Genomic DNA, 18,430 nt, shown 5'->3' on the forward strand with positions numbered 1-18,430 from the left:
CATTCTGATGAAGGGAAAAGCGTTTTCTCGCATGTGGGAGGCACTGGCAACATCCTGCTTTATGAACTGTCTGTCAGTGGCACAGAGCAGTAGGAAAGAGGAGAATAGGAGGGACTGCATTCAAATGTCATGCCAGAGAGAGAAGGGAGGGAGAGAGAGAGAGAGGGAATAAAGAAGAAGAAAAAAAACGATTGTGTATTTTAATGTCCAACACCAACGCGTTGGGAGAGCATTGCAGCTTTCAGCTCTCTATGTTTTATCATCATCCGTGTCTGCTTTGGTCAGCTTGGAGGTGCAATTGTACGGGAAGTCGGAGGAAACTTTAAAAAAAATTGAGCTGCATTTTATTTTTTTTAAGATTTATTTTTTAAAGGAGCATTCGGTGAAACTGAGATAGAAAGATGAACCAAACTGCGTCTGTCTCACATCAGATTGACTGCAAGAGTGCAAAGGGTGACAAGGTAGGATGGATTTATTTGTGGTGTCAGTTCCTTTATTTGTCTAATGGGAGTGTTGCTTTCATCACACTTGTTTTAATCAGCCCTCGGAGTCATCCAGCCAGAGGTGGAGGAAGTACTCAGATCTTTTACTTTGGTGAAAGTCCCAATAGTCCTGCATTGAAAAGTCCGTAACCAGGAAACTGTTTAAAGTATTAAAAGTATTGTATTATTCTATATTCTGTTGTTCTATATTAGTTGATTATTACTCAGCCTTAACGTACAAGCGGGATTTTACTGTGACTAATTTTGAACTTTTTAGAATCGGACTTCCACTAAAGATTCTTCAATTGATAGATTGAATGTTAGATTACATTTTTATTTTCATTTTTTTTTAAGATATTTTTTGGCAATTTTCATGCTTTATTGATAGTGTTTAAGAGACAGAGGTGAAATGGGGCAGAGAGGGGAGTGACATGCAGAGAACGACCGCGGGCGGGAATCGAACTCGGGTCTGCTGCTGGGCCCGGCCCAAGGGGGACGCCCTACCAACTGAGCTAAGGGTGCCCCCTTGATTCAAATTCTTGACATAGATTCAAAGGAAAGAAAGCAGAGAAAAGCAGAGAATCTTAACATGGGAGAAGCTGGTAAAATGTATTAAACATCTACTGTACGTTTTAGTTAATGTGGACTATGACCAGTTAATTCTGGTCATAATCAGAGATCAAAGCGCAGTTGTATGTTTTGTGACATCCTCTTGTTTTTACAGTGGATGTATGCGGCGGGAAAAAAAATCCAGCAGCAAGAAAAAATAAGGTCTTTGGAATTACAGAGCTTCATAATTGCTCACCGTTTATGCAAAGCGCTTCTTAGCTGTTAGCGGTTTCCCCTAAAACGCGGAGACAAACAGCCAAAGTATATAATCCCATACAATCCTACTGCAGAATCAGCAGCAGCATGGGAATAATCTGGCAGGAGCGAGCTTCCATAATTTATGCAAACCACAGCATGTGTCACATTTTGTCAAGTACGTCCCCAGGTACATGGGATTTAATGTTTTTTTTCCAGCTTGACCACACTTTAAGAAGTAAAGACATTTCCAAATCTGATCCCAGAACTATACAAATCAACAAAGATACTTAAAAAGCACGAGGGATGCTCCTTTGTTTTCCCTTTTGCATTATTCAGCTTGCATTCCAAATCCTAGCTCAGTAATCCACTGTCATGTGCCATATTATTGCTTCATCAATAAGCTGCTGCCTCTCGAGATACAAAAGATGTGTATGAGAATTTCGCAAAGCTGCTGAGGCTAATGAAGGCATAGATTAGAGGATAAACATTTTAGCTTCCAATATGCAAAGAGACAAACTGGTTTGTAATTTGCGTTGCAACGAGCAACAATTATGGGATAATGGGAAATGGGAAAACATTTGAAAACGATAGGAGTGGACCTAAAAGACTCAGCAAACTACTTTATGTAAATTTGAAGTTTGCTAACATTTTAGACATAAAATAATTTATAATAAACTCCATCCTCAATTCTCAATATCTGGGAACCATCTATTGAATGAAGAAATCTGGTACATACTCTGTGAAATGAAAATGAAAGGGTTGCAAAGGATGTTGAAGTTTTCGAAACAGAATGTGTTGGTCTGTCAGCCTACTCATGACCCATCGCTATACAGAGTGACAGGGGCTAATTCACCACCTTTGAATGCTGCAGACCCTCAATTCATAATGCCCTGAACAAAAACATCCGCCAAACAGCTTAGCACCTAACAATTATCATCTCTTTCTCAACACAAGTCTGAAATCAAAGGTGCTCCGGAAGCGTCAAGTCTAAACATAGCCATTGCCAAAGCAGACATAGCAAATATAAAGTGATGCAGTTAAGATATGGACATTAAAAAGGAATCGCTGACACCTTTCTTCAATATTAACACATTTTCAGCACATTTTGTTTGTTGTTTGATGAACAGTAATGGCCAAAGCCTTGTCCATATGAACAATGCAAGTTGTTGTCCCTTAGTATTCCAGCGGAGGAGCAGCAGCGGGCTTGACGGTCGATTATATTTTAAATTACCCCCCTTTTTTTACAAGCCGACTTTATTAATGTGTTAAGCTTTGAGGTTTTCTATCATTTTCATGTTCAATATCAACGCATATATAGTATGTTTAGTATTTATTGTATTTCATTTGTCTTTTTGACCATTGCTTACTCTGGTTTTCTGAATTTGAAATCAAATCAGTTTTATTTGTATAGCCCAATATCACAAATAGACATTCGCCTCAGTGGGCTTTACATTCCATACAGTATGACACCCTGCCCATACACCCTTAGCTCGGTGAATTTGCTGCTGTAATCATGCTGGTTGTTGCTAAGTAACTTGTTATTCAAGGATATTTTTATCATATATATTCATCAGTCAGATCCCATTTAGCACAGGGTCAGGAGAGTGGGTGTGTGATTACATGGTCGAGGCCGGTAGTGAGTCAGTGCTAGAAGAAACTGGCATCGATTTCGAATGAGAAAAAAATTCTTATAAAACAGTTTCCTTTCATCTTTAGAGCCGGTGTCGAAGTCGGATGATCTGTTGACATCGAGAAGTACGGCTCTCCTCTGTGTCAGCTCACATTCCACATAATTGAAAAAAGTTTTTTGAAAACCACGAGTAAGTAGGATTTTATTTGTGTAGGAAAAAAAGGAAAACAATTAAAGCAAGAGAGAGTTGTATCACAAGCTACATATACTGTAGGTAGGTGCCTATAAACACATTGACAACATAAGTAAGACGATGCAACAGTTAAAGCTCATCTGTATAAAGCAGTGGTTTTCAACTAAGGGTCAGGGCCCCTTGAGTGGGTCACAAGATCATTTCGAGGGGTCACAAGATGATTCATGTGGTATGAAATAAGATAAAAACATAGTTCTTCTATACACATTGTGCTTTTTTTCTTGTTGAATATCTGAAACCTTTCCCCATTCCAGTACTTGTCACTCGTCATATTTCGAGAAAGGCTTTAAATGTCAAACATCTTCTCATTTACCTTAAGTGCCTTTAAATCTTTTGCCCCCTCATCATGGTGTAAGCTACAGGAACACCTTAAATTTGAATCCCTTATCACCATGAACAATTACAAAAGCAGGATTAAGGACTATTTAACCGCAAACTGTACATGCCCGGTTACTGAACACTGACTTACTGCCAATGAGATTGATGCTTTGTGACTTTTTATTTTATTTTTGTTTACTTTTTATTGTGTTTTGTGTCTTGTTTTAAGTGTGAAATTTTGTTTTTTAATGTGAAACTTTTATGTTTTTATGCTGCCTTCTTGGCCAGGACTCTCTTGAAAAAGAGATTTTGAATCTCAATGAGTATATTCCTAGAAAAATAAAGGTTAATAAAAAAAATTAAATAAAAATACCTTTTCACCAGAAATGGAACGAACATATTTGTAAAAGTAACTCAAAATGCAAGAGAAAAAAAATATATCAATCCTTTTCCTCTAATAGCAAGAACTTGGCTTTCAGTTGACATGCTTTTCTGAAACAACAACTTTTTTCCCTGGGCTAAACTCCAAAAAGCCTTAAACCTGTGAAACTGAACAGATTGCCAACACAACACAGAGTTTAGCAGCCTGTGTGTGCAGCTCCCGGTCACAGTCAGAATCACTGAATATTAACATTAGCCCTGTGCCCTCACTGCCATCTGTTACCGTGAAGATGGACATGCAGTAAAGAAGCTTGTAACCATGCGAGCCTTTGAGTGTTGCTCGGTCAGTAAAGCAGATAGACCTGAACAATATTATGATGCTGTATATTTAATCCTTTAATAAGAAATGGCATATGAAAAAAGGCAAGAGTTGTGGTCCTAAATGCGAACATGAGCTGTTTGCATTTGCTCTGCCTACACTGTTAACATGTGAGTTGTGTGTGAGATGAGAAATCACACGGTCAAGTTCCTGACTTTGTATACACAGGGCCGTGGTGCACACAGTAGCATATAAATAAATGCAAGTCTGCTATTGGACACTAGAGTGCAGCGCTACACAAGACTCGCTCAGCACTTGTGTGTGGATTTTTTTTTCTGGCTAACAGTGATGTAATGAGAAACTATACAAATGTAACAGAAAGGCATAAAAATAAGGCTTTCATCATTTAGATTCAGGGAGTCACCTGTACCATGAAAATTACCCATCTTTACATTTTTTGTATGCTTTCCCATCACAGTAACCTGCTTGAGGAATCCACTTAAATGCATCAGTTGTTTTTACTTTTTATTTGAAAGTCCTCCTCTTTCATCCCCCTCTTTGTAGTTTAGGGCGTATTCTTTTTTTGGAGGGGTTAGTTAGTGTGAGTCAGACTGTTTCTCATGTGGAAACATCTCGGGTAAGTCTGTACTGAAAAAGGACAAAAAAACTACGTATATTTTCTCATAATTTAGTCATAGCCGCTTCCCTCTAGCACAAAACAAAATGCACAGTCTGGAAAAATTGGCCTATACACTGATAAATAAAGGACACAACTAGTCTCACAGCTGCCGTTCTTTGGATAAATTCAAATATTAGACTCTGTAATAAAAAAAGGATAATACGTAGAAGCTTATTACGCCATAGCTCAAGGCCTGTTGTGACAGGTGTCTCCAATGATCAATCAATCAATAAAACAATGACCTTTATTTCCACTTGAGAGATGCTGAGGTTGCCCTCCTTAACAGTGACGTTGCGCAAGAGGAAACACACGATTAACAAGGATAAGATATTATAAACAAGGATAACACAGAAATAAGGAACAAAAGGATAAAAGTAGGGATACAATTAGGATATAAAATAATATAGGAGCAAGAAATTCAGCTAAAACAGCTAAGAAAATCAGAAATCATAGTTAATATACCAAAAGTAGGAAGAGAAGATTTTTTTAATTACTTTGCAGGGTCCCTGTGATATTAATTGGTCAACATTAGACAAAACAATTCAAAATTAAACTGAGGACGGACATTTGCTTTCATCAGATGCACTGTATGTCACGGGCCAGAATGCAATCCAAAAACATTTTACTGTGAATCCAATTAAATCCAGTTCAACTGCAGTTCAGCGATGGTGAACTTTGACCCTGCAATTTGGCACTAGTGGGCAGCAACAGCTTCCCTCGGTACAGCTGAACTTTGCAGGTAAGCCAGAGAGTCCATAATATAGTGTAAAGTGACCAATCAATTAGCTATACTTGCATGATTTGTAAAGGAACGAGAAACTACATTTATCAAATAATTGTATTGGAATAAAAGTATAAAGTAACATAAAAAGATAATACTATTTTCCTCATGGAAAATATTGTACGATCCGGGTCTAAACAGAGAAGGAGGTGATAACATGTGTAACTGGCAGACAGACAGTGAGAAAGTGCCTGGTGCATATGCATAGACTTAACGAGGGAACGAGTGGCAGGTGTGCTGAAATTCAGTCAAAAAATTCAATAACATCTGAAATGATTTGCTGTTAAAAGCAACATGCAGTGATGTGCAGGAAGCATTCAAAGTCAAGGTTGCTTTTATTGCCTCCAGAGAAAGTGAAAATTAATTAAGTACATAAAAAGACTACTACATCTTAGTATAAAAATATCATTTTAAGACAGCATATCTCGAGAAATGTCCAACATAGTGAGAGTAGTAACACCTCAATTTACAGAAACGCATTAATGTGATCTTTAGGAAACACCAGTTTCAATACACAGCCTAGGCTCTGTAAACTGGCATGTTGATAGCTACAGTGGCCCTACTTTGTTTACATAACCTTTTTCAGCTTATATACATTATGTACAGGTAGTGGATCGTAAGAAATATTCACAGATTTTGACAAAAGTTTTGTGATAACAAAAATTCTCCAGAATTGCAGACCTTTAACTGCTACTGGTGACAGTTGGTCCAGTATAGAACTGAATCAAATGAGTGAGTACAGAGGTATCAGGAAAAAGAGCGAGGCTCTTTTACGATTAATAAAAAGCTTTCATCTTAATCGGTAATGAACTCTGTGATCCATGGCTTCTCTCCAGGTGGTGTGTGTGGAGAGACTTAAAGAGCTCTTACTGGGAAAATGTATTTTAGAAAAAGTTCTAAAGCCTACTTACTGACGCCTAAATAATACCTGGAATCTCTTTAGTTGAGCAGATTTAAACCACTCTTATGTTTGAGCAGCAGCTGAGAGTAGCTAAGGGTTCATCTTGAAAAAACTGTACTATACTTTTGCACAGATGAAATAGTGCTTCCATAACCATAGTCTTATTTCATACAAGTATAACACAAGATCCAATTTGTACATTTAGGTGTTCATTTGACAAAACCTTGATTGTCTGCATCTGAATATTTCTCCTACACAAGCATCTTTAATGGATTTTTCTGAACATTCGCTTTTTTCCCAATACTCTGAACAAGATAGATAGATAGATAGATAGATAGATAGATAGATAGATAGATAGATAGATAGATAGATAGATAGATAGATAGATAGATAGATAGATAGATAGATAGATTGACATTTTTCTTCTGAAACCACCATAGTCCGATTGACATAAACTAAGTGGTATTAAGCTCAATGGTCCTTGGGGTCACCACCAGGCAAAGTCCCACTGTTACAGACATAATATAATCAATTAACGATGCCAAGTGAAACTGGGTTGACTGTTTTTTTTAAACTACTTATAACACCATTTTATAAGTAGTAAAACCAGAGCAGAGGGGTTTGGTGTGTGTGTGTGTGTGTGTGTGTGTGTGTGTGTGTGTGTGTGTGTGTGTGTGTGTGTGTGTGCCAGATGTCTATTTACTCTGAAGGGAAAAGCTAAAGAAAGACAGACACGCTGGTGGCACGAGCAGAAGAGGAAGGCTATCCATTTCCTTCTTATTGTAGTTTTTCCCCCACTCCATTTCATTGCAGAATGAATGCATTTTTTATTTGTCTTCTTTTGGACAACACTGGCCACTTTGTAGGGGTTGAGAAATAATTGGACTTGGAGGAGTGAGTCTCGTTTGCTGCCCTAGAGATTTGTGCTTCCAATTTCCTGTGTTTTTGACTTGGAGAAGACGTCAACGTGATGGATCCAGAGTACATTGAGGTGAGATGTCAATACGCTCTTATTTAGAGAATGAAATGTTCTGTTTGGGGTTTCTTCTGGAAGGTGTTGAGTGAGGCCTTTGTGCAGTAGTGGAATAATTTAAACAATAAAAAAAAATATCTTAAATTGTCTTTCATAGCTGGAAAATCAATACAGGTGAGTGATGTGTGTGTATGTGTGTGTGTGTGTGTGTGTGTGTGTGTGTGTGTGTGTGTGTGTGTGTGTGTTTTATCGCTAAGTCCCAGAAGTGCGTGGAAGCTCCGAGAAACAGACACGCATCCATGGGGACTCAAAGTGTGTCAGGACTCGGGCTGTTGTGGCTCAGGAGTGATTGATGAATGGGCTCGAGGGGAGTGTGAGATGCCGAGACTGAGCTGTGCACAGTTGAGCCAATGGAAAAAGCAGGAAGCAGATATTTCTGAAACAGTCAATTTTTTTGTCTGATGATCTTTGCACCATCAGTGCAAAGAAAGCTATTTTTTATATGTGTTTTCTTAATTTCTTTGTCATGGGTACGCTCACCCATGAGTTACAGCTGGCGTACTAGAAACACTACCGCTTTTTTCCAAATGTGGTGCAAGAATTTACACAAACTGAAAGTTCCTCGGAGCACCTTTAAAAACCTAGTCTGAATCTGGTGTATGCATTTTTTCAATATGGCAGCATCAAAATAAGGTTATTCCTCTGATAGGTGAACCAGGTCTGACGTTGATGTGAGATTCGAAAACCCATTTTTTGTTTGAGTTGGATCCTGGAGGTATTTGATTTTAACAGAGACATCTGCAGTCACACTCTCAAGACTAATTCGACTCAGGAGGCTCTTCTTGGCCAAGAACCCAACGGCAAAATTGTCCAACCCTGCAGTTTGTTTCTTGACAGTTTAAACCTTGTTTCTTTAGATGCTGGAGCTCCACAGGGCCTCGCGGGCTGGTTAATGGGTCAGTCACTAAACCATGGCCCACTTATTTTCTAGGTCAAGGTAGTGAATCTTAAAAAGCCCCACTGACTGTGGCCTAGTATATTTCTGTTTTGTGTCAACCTTTGTCATTTCAATGTTCCACATATTTTATTTTATTAATAATTAATATGAATCTAAGGTGCAGTGTGTAATGTAGGAGTATTTCTGGGCGGCATCGAGTGGTGAATTTCTAGATTGGAACGCTCCATGTCTACCCCTCCTGTTCTGAGAATTTATAGAAGCTAAGGTGGCTTTTCAAGGACAAGAAGCTAGTAACTAAAGATGGCATCATCCTCCACTGCCTCAGGCCCTTTCACAATATCAAGTGATGAGGTGAAGATGTATTTAGTTATTTATTCTATAGTACTTCTTATTCGTCTTCCAACAGGTGCATTTTCCCGGGACACCCACTACATACAAAAATGTGCAAGGCCGTTAACTTAGGAACCTGAATTCTTCTCCCACCACTGTTTTTTTTAAATATTTATTTGAAGTTAAATGCTTCAAAGTGCTTCCAGGCACATACATGTATCACATAGAAAAAGGGGAAATTATGCAAATACAGTTCTAAAAATATATTTGTGTGTTTTGATGACATCACTTGCCCTACATCGAAGTGTTTGGCTCTGATTCACTCAACAGCCCAGTCTGAGTAACACTTAGTCATGTGAAGCTTTTGATTTATACACTTTAAATCCATCGTGCAGTTGTTGAGTAATATTTTTGTTCAGGTACATGGCCTTCAACTTCCAGCAGCAAATACACTCCCACTCAGATCACTGTCTTTGTGATTGCAATGTTTGCAATTTAGCATTTATATAAATGGCACAATTCAGTGTTTCAGGTATGGAATAGAATTTCTTCCATTCTATTATGATTGTTTACCGATTGGTCCTTGACTATATTTCCTTCCGTTATGACCTGTATGGACAGTAAAACAGCCTGTTAAACTAAATTAATCTGAAATGCACTAGCCAAAAACAAATACTTTTCCTCTCCGTCTCGATTTAGTTGAAAGATTGTGATTTATCTTTAAATGTGTGCACAGATATTTCACAGAAATAAAATATTTTTTCCAGTCAAACTGTGTAGTTACAGCTAGTAGGATGGTTGCAGGATGTAGGCTTGAACCCTTTTCATGCCTAAAGTGATTTTTTAGCATTCTAGTTGGCTCCTATTAAAATGTGCAATCTGTTGATGGTGCTGGGCTCAAACCTCTTTCAATTATGCCATTTGGAGCTGGCCTTCCTTCACATTGTAAAATTAAATAAGATGACCTTACTTTAAAAAATCTAGGAAACCGATTGTCGTTAAAACGTTAAGAAAATATAACTATTAGTCTCAAGTTTAGTTTACATTATATCTTCTTGTTAAGCTTACTTCAAGTGTAGTTGTATTTACTTTCATCTGTGTGGTTTCACCAACCAAAAACTCTAAGTGCAGTACAAGTGTGATACTGTATATCTAAGACGAGCAGTGAAACACTTTTGCTCAGTGCTTTGAGCCTGTAACCTGCTCTTAACAGGACTTTTCCTCAGTACGCCCTGGGTCAATTTACCCAATTAGGGACCTTTTGTTATATCAATAAAAAACACTTCTCAACCAAACTAGTGGTTCCAGTCTCATTGCCCTTCAGGTTAATTACATTGACCTGGCATCCCAGGTGTAAATCAGTCTCTTTCAGTAATGAAACCAAGGACTCTCAACCCCCGAGACCCTTAAAAACCATGTGTTGCCTGCTTGCTGTCTCTCGCAACAGGCTATTTTTCTCTCTGGAAGATGTTGCATCTGGATGTTGATCCCAATTACTTATACTGTAGGTTTGGTTAAGGCTAAGTGAAATTGGGGTCAGCCAGTCTGGACTGCAGCCAATGAAATACACATCCTAGTGAGGCTCAAAATTACTTCATAATAAAATAAAATAGTACAAAGCAGAAAAAAACACGACAATACAATTGTTTAATATGTTATTTTTCCATACAATAAATCAAATCCTGAAGGCAATGAAATCCTTTTCTCCTACAGTCTCCATATTAACAATGGTAGTTGTTCTCAAATGCAAACTCATGAAGGGCTGGCGTATATGCTTGCAAGAAACGTGCACAAGCACACGTGCACAAACCAAGGCTTGAGGTCTGAAGACGGTGGAGAACACTTCGGCCTCTGGGACATTAGTGAACTACCCGAACACTAGCAGAGGTCAGAAACAGAGAGAGGGATAATTTCCATGTGCTCTCTGATTCCGCCTGCTAAATATTTAATGGAGGAGGGAAGACAGTCCAGCCCGATGGTGACGATCTTTTTCTATTCTACCACCACTTTTCTTCTTCTCTTCCCCTCCTCCACTTCCATCGTCTTCACCCTCTCTCTCTCTCTCTCTCTCTCTCTCTCTCTCTTCACCCATCCTTTGCTTTTTCTCAGAAAAGGTTGATCCTCTGCCATTTAATTCCCTGCTTGTTGACCCCGAGCATCTGCTTATGTTGATGACTTTTAACTCCCATATCATCTTTCCTTTAATCCTTAAAACTGGCTGTACATTCCCAATTCAAAGATGCGCAGGGCTCTGGAAAGCCTTGAGCATTGACTGTGTGGGAAACATACACATTAAGAAGAAATCCTTTTAAGACCACTTTTCTTTGGATGCTGCTAAAGGTTGATTTCTCTTTTATTTTGGGTTACGATTTTACGCATACGGCTAACAATTTCCAGTCAGTGAGGATGAAGTACTGCAAGTATTATTACCCAAATTACATTATTTTCATAGATGTACAAAAGAAAGGCTGTTCTATAATTCATGTCTTCTTCATTGGAAGATCAAACGGTGGGATTGCTGACCTGTTGCACAGTCTTTGTCTGACTCTATTACATAGGCCTACACAGTCCATCCGGTGCATTATGACATGGTTTACATTTTAATTAGATTCAACTAGAAACAAAAAATAGTCAACTGGAGACAGCCTTTTGTTCAACGAACTCAGGAGATTGTTAGCTTAATAAGCTAGTTAGTGTGGCATCGGACACGTGGTAGAGAGCTGCAAAATTGTTGCCGCTACACACAACACTATCTCCCAGAATGCCTCACGACCCTGGCAGGTGTTTTTCCGCCAACAATTTTCAAATACAGGCATTCATCACATTTAACAAATTATTCCATGCAGCATAGTTGGGAATTAAATCCATTACATGAAACAACAACCAATTTGACAAAAATCAACAATAAAAATATCAAATGAAATCAAAGGAAAGTACTTCTTTCCTCGTGGGATTGACACGGATACACACACACACGCAACAGGAGATTGTATCGTGGAGGTTTTGTCTTTTCTTGTCTAAATACTCCATTTCCACCCTTCTCCTGTTATCTTCATTTTCTATTTTCGGGTTGGGATAGTGTGTGTTTGTGAAAGAGAGAGAGAGAGAGAGAGAGAGAGAGAGAGAGAGAGAGAGAGAGAGAGAGAGAGAGAGAGAGAGAGAGAGAGAGAGAGAGAGAGAGAGAGAGAGAGAGAGAGAGAGAGAGAGAGAGAGAGAGAGAGAGAGTGTGTGTGTGTGTGTGATAGTGAGGGCTTGTGTCTTCAGGGCTTTATCTGTGACACCTATCAGTTTGTATCCAGTCACTTGCTGGACTGTCTCGCCTCATTCTCCATTCTGAAGGGGATTTCACACCAAGCCGCCTCCTGGTCCGGTTCACTCTAAAATCCCTATCTTTTATTTCCTAGGGATATTCTAATACCGAGGAGCTTTTAATGGGCTAATCCCCAACGTGATACTGTAGTGACGTCATCAGAGACAAAAATACCACCAAGTGCAAGACTCTTCCACACTGTGAGCCCCTTTTCCCTGCTACACAAATACTTATTCACTGGAAAACTATAACTAATCGCTATCATGGAAGTGCTGGGAAGGCTCAGTGTATGACCTTTACCATATTAGCATTTCAATTATCTCAAATCGGAAGGGCAATGAATTCAAATATGAGTGCTTTTGGGTATCGTATTGCTTTCTTTTATTAAAATACCGTGTCTCACTACCACTGTTTCTTACTACAGTTAAGATATTCACCATTATGATAAAGCTACAGGTGCCTCTGTGTGTTTGTTACCACAGTTTGCAGTGGGCCTTTATAACATAATGCTATTCCTTTAATGATTTCCACAACCTTGAAATAACAGTAATAGGCCTACTGGAGTATAGAGCTCCGCACCTATTACAAAGACAGATTGAATTTTCAGCACCACGGACAGCGCACATACAAACCGGATGTCTACTACTAAATAAGAAAATAAAAGCTCATGACAAATGTTTTTAAGTGCAATATCATTTATACAGTGAAGCTAGAAAGCAGTTTTGTGTTTTGTACTTGAACATTATTATTTGTAAACTACTGTGAGTACAATATACATACAAGAGGAAAAAAACATATACATTTATTTGTGTAGCAAATTGTCTAACAGAGCTATTAAGGGATTTTGCGATGAAAACAAAATACAAAACCCAAATAATAAAAGGCAAATAAATAAGGAAATAGACTTTTAAAGTACAAGGATGATTAAATCCATGTAGATCAAAATATACAATGGAATCAATGGAGAGTTAAAATGATAAGAAAACATTTCTTAGTTCAGTTTTATATGAAAATTATCCCACTATGGACTAGGATTATTTTATTTTCTGTATTTTTGAAGTGGGATTGTATGAGGTACTTATGCATAGTTAGTCACTTACCTTATGGAGATGGCGATCAGTGCAGTCATCTTAAGGAGTTTGGGGGAGACAGTGTTGTAGTGGAAGTCAGCCTTGTACTGTTGCGGAGAGGGGCAGAAGAAAATCATTTTTTGCCACCTATAAATTTGATTGTCTAATAGAGAAATATTTGTTCAATTGTCCGACATAAATGTAGAATTTCTTTCACTGCTGATTTGCAGACTGATCCGCTGCACAGCACAGGAAAACAGCTGTTTACTATTGCACTTTCTTTCGAGCGTAGTCCGGCCATCTATTACTTCGCCTACTCCTGCCGGTGCACTGCAGCGTTTTACTCTGCTAATAAACAATGAAATAATCCTACATTTTACGTACAATTGAACAGATATTTTTGTATTAGACAGGCATTTATTAGGTGGCAAAAAAAACGATTTTCTGCTGACCCCCTCCGCAACAGTAGGCTACAAGGCTGACATCCACTACAGCACCGTCTTCCCCAAACTCCTTAAAATATCTGCGCTCATCACCATCTCCATAAGGTAACAGACTAACCATGCAGAAGTGCTTCATACAACCCCTTTTCAAAAATATTAAACTAACCCTTTAAGAGGGAAAAAAAGCTTTTATTGTGAAAGTCCCAGCCCGACCGTAAATCTCCCTAGTCTTCTTGCCTACGGGCAGCTTGACTCTCCTGCTGCTATATTCTCGTGCCGACATGTCTGGCTGTTACTCCCAGGCAGAGGCGCTGGATTCAGGCTGAGGAGGAGAACCGTTTCTCCGGAACAATGACAGCGTCCAAAGACACTACCAAGAAGATACCAAAGGAGGGTCAGCAGGATGAGGTAGATAGAGATATACAGACAATTATGTTTTATTATGTCAGCTCTGACGACATAGATCAGTTCAAGCTGCTCGGTAGAATATTATAGAGATGATGACAAATACTAAAATGATTGAAGTGCAGTAAGATTAAGGTAAACAGTTGAGGAATATTTGGATTTTTGCAAATGTAAACATGACTGCCAGTGCAAGAAGTAGTACATTTTCCTAATTTAATATTATCTGCAAACGGTAGGCTACTTTAAGTACTTATAATACTGAAAAAAGACCATTGTGGGGGTTTTCCTGTTATATATTGTTACAGTATCACTGATTTATTCATGTGTAATTAATATTCTAATATTGTAACTCATTTACATATGCCTACTACTGGGTAGTTTAATATATTGTAAGTACAAACTATTATGAATTATCTATGTTGGATAAATGAAATGCAGTAAAGAAAATCACAGCATTTGCCTATGAGATGTATTGAAGTAAAGTAGTGGGATACTGTAGCATAAAATGGAAATACTGTAATTATACCGTTCAAATACAGCTTGTATAGTACTGGCATAATCTATCTCAGCAGTTGTAGAGGACAAGACAATATAAAGAAAATAAGAACTTGCAGGATGTCTTACTATGGGTCTGACTAGTTTCAGTGTTTCTTATTTACCTCATATTTTACGCGCAGTGCCCATACATAATATGGCCCTCTATATTCTATGTGCAGAGCTCAATAGCAATTAGCTTCATTTGTTTTTTTTCAGCAAGTGTTCGATGATTTTTTTTACCTTTGGCTCTAATTGGTGCAGATAGTGTGACGTATTTTGCCTAAAAGGTGTTTTTTGGAACCACTATTGGTTGTATTTCTTTGGAACATGGTTGATGATTTATGTTTTATGCATGTATTTGTAAAAAACATATAAAATGTTTTGTGGATGTCCTTGAAATGTGGTCTTATCCTGGAAAACATCTTTGTTTTTTCCCAGATACAGATTGATGGTCTATTACAGTGTCTTTATCGCTTTAACTCTATCTCATTCTCTCACACACACACACACACACACACACACACACACACACACACACACACACACACACACACACACACACACACACACACACACACACACACACACACACACACACACACACACACACACACACACACACACACACACACACACACAAACACACACGCACACACACACACACATACACACAAACACACACACACACACACACACACACACACACACACACACACACACACACACACACACACAAACACACACACACTTGATTTCCCCCGCCTGCTTTACTTTCCACTGAAGGGAACCTGATCAAAAGACTGTTGCAGTGGACTGTGTCTGCCAAAGCCTGCTAAACACACACACACACACACACACACACACACACACACACACACACACACACACACACACATGTGAGAGCATGCGGAGAATTAGCTCGAAGATGTTGAACTAATGGAGCAGTCGATTCGCAAAGTGGTGTGCAATGAATGCTCTACCCACTGATGAGCGTGAGTTTGTTTCTGCATGTGCTCTTGTGTGTGTGTGTGTGTGTGTGTGTGTGTGTGTGTGTGTGTGTATGTACTTTCACCCGCTTCATTAATTAAAGCATTTTTACCTCGCCGACAGCTCATGTGATGCAGATTGTTGGGGACACATTTGTTCCTCTTATCTTCAGTGTCAGACAAGATAAATGGTTTCACGATCATAATCCTTTGGTTCCAGTTAAAAGTCAGCACTATGTGACACTGTAATACAACTACTGCTTGCCATACTGTTAATCTTTGAAACTAAAACGCTTCAGGCTGTTTCCAAAGATGTATTACTTACTGTACTGTTCTAATCAGTGGCGGAATATAACTAAGTATTACGTACTTGTGTATCTCTATGTTATACTTTTAACGTCACTACTCCAGAGGTAAATATAGTAGCTGATCATGCTTCTGTTCTTTAACTTTAGTATCATTCTTAATACATGGATTTTTAGTACTTTTGGACTAATGATATTTCTGCTTTTACTTAAGTAAAGCATCTGATTACTTTTCAACCGCTGGTTTTGATTTTGTAAGAGCACAAGTCGTGGTTATCTTTTCTTGGATATGAATGGTCTACTAGTGTTATTCAAAACTACTCAACTGGGGATGATTATTCTATTGTTGATTCAAACCATTCAAAAAGCAAAGGGCCCCTCCTGTCCTCTCTTACCCCTGTAGAAGGAGTTTTCTACAGAGGAAAACGAGCAGTGCCGCTCAGCTCAGACACTGTTTCTGATGTGCCAAACAGGCCTTTGATGTATCTCTCTGTCTTTCTCCTGAGCTTTGAAGAGGGGCGAATTAAACGCCACATGACAGCTACCTATTACACTTCCCTGCAGTGTCACCGTTTGAAAACCTTCTGGCCAAATCCTATAGGGGGCTTGAACTCAAAAGCCCACCCCCTGTTGCATCATTTCCTCCTCCTTTTAAGGCCTTGACAACAGGTGACTTTCATAATTTTTTTTGCCTGAAGAGACCCAAAAGATCAGTCCAGAGAAAATTATGCAAAACCTGTGAGTTCAGAGGCCGTCCTCACGTCAAAAGTTTTGTTCGTCCATTAGTGTTCATCTCTTAAAAGTACAAGGCCTTATCTGAAAGTCGAAAACTCAAGATTACTTTTTATATGTCGAGCCCAAGTGTATTCTTTCTCATTTTTTTTTATAAAATTTTTTCACAAAAAAGTGTTTTTTCTCTGTCTAGACATGTACAAGCTCTGAGCTGTATGCGAGTTACAAGAGGAGCTGCTGCCCCGAAAACCAATTAATGTGGAAGGACAAGTCGATAAAAATGGATTTCATTCTACGTTTGATGCCATAAAAAAAACATGATATATCGCCTTATATTATTCTGTTTGGAACAGCAGAGGTTTTGGATGGTTATGCCTAGAGGGTACTATGCAACACTGACAACTTGTATTTAATGTTTATGTGTGTGTTTGCAGGACTTTGTGGACGTCAGCCCCCCACAGAGGAACTGGAAAGGCATCGCCATCTCTCTGCTGGTGATCGTGGCGGTGTGCTCGCTCATCAGCATGTCCGTGGTCGTCCTCACACCTGGTAATTGCACAAATGTCCACTCAAATTCAAGGATAAACTGATTAGATTTTTTATATCTCAAGAACGCTTTGAGGGATTTTCATCAACATTTGTTACAAACTCACACTTCTATTAGAGGAAAAACTGATTACATTTTGACGTCAAAGGTCAAGGTCACTGTGACCTTGCGTGTTGTGAACGCAATATCGCATGCACGCTTTTAGGGATTTTCTTCAAAGTTTGCACGAATGTCCACTCGAAGACTTAAAGATGAACTTCATAGATTTTGGAGTTCAAAGGTTACTGCGTTTATTGTGGCTTCTTATGAGATTTACGGTATCTTCTTTAAAGCATTTCCTACCACCGCTGTACTATCACCATTCGGCAATTGTATGCCCTGCAGAGGCATTTAACTGAAAAGCGGAATTTCAAATAGTTGTTTTTTCTTCCAGCGGAGATCCCTGGCAACAGCAAGTCCAGGCTGACCGTGGCCGATCTGTACAAACCAGAGTTCAGCGCTCACGACCCCGAGGCCTTGTGGATCAGTGGTGAGTCCTGCCCTTAAAGAGTCTTCATATTAAAGGTTACACATTTGCTAAAAGAAGCTGAAGATGTAAAAATCGTAAACAAGAATACAAATATTTAGGAGCAGTGTTCGACTCACAGCTGAAATTCAATTAGAATACAGATTGTATCGTCAAGCAGGGAAAACAAAGAATTTATTTTCTGAGGAAGCTCAACATCTTATGGTGTCTGCAAGAACATTTTATGAGAGCCTTTTGACGTTCGCACGTGTGTGCTGATTCAATGGGTTGTCTGTTTAATAAATAATATTTCAACAATGCACTTTCCAGGAAATTTTCATTTATGCCGGTTGGTACGGAAAAAACAAATCATTAGGCAAATTCCTTCAGCTATATGCGAACTTGTTGTCACTGGCATGTTGGTGTTGTTGATGTTGATGTTGATGCTGATGTTTGATTGCTGTCGTAAGTTTATGTATTTATATAGATGGGATAGACTGTAACATTTAATTGGATTAAAAAAACATTCTGAATCTGAATCTGAAGCTAGCATTAACCACCATAAGCCAGCGGTCACACCATATCAAGTGAGGCTGTTATGTTATATGTACGACAATCTGAGAAAGTATTTTTTAATTCTGTATGCTCATATGGGCAGTGTGACTTTGAGAGCAAGGTGTGATGGTGATGTAACAAAGGGGAACAAAAACGGTGCGACTTTGACTTTGAGAGGAGGCTTGAGGGACTTGTTTGCGAAGCCTGGACATGGCCCTGTGTG

General features: G+C 38.8%; 1 protein-coding gene across 1 annotated transcript in view; it reads left to right on the top strand.

Moving 5' to 3' along the window:
* Positions 1-401: 401 nt before the first annotated feature.
* The window catches only part of LOC307269885 (inactive dipeptidyl peptidase 10-like), a gene marked incomplete at both ends in the record, with an annotated part of 38,972 nt that continues 20,943 nt past the window's right edge, over positions 402-18,430 (top strand). The window contains 3 exons of the mRNA XM_080052967.1: positions 402-461; positions 17,035-17,149; positions 17,581-17,676. Of these exons, the coding sequence (XP_079909093.1) occupies positions 402-461; positions 17,035-17,149; positions 17,581-17,676 (271 nt within the window). The remainder of the gene's footprint in view (positions 462-17,034; positions 17,150-17,580; positions 17,677-18,430) is intronic.

Source organism: Ammodytes marinus, assembly GCF_949987685.1.
Source record: "Ammodytes marinus genome assembly, chromosome: 24".
NCBI lineage: Eukaryota > Metazoa > Chordata > Actinopteri > Uranoscopiformes > Ammodytidae > Ammodytes > Ammodytes marinus.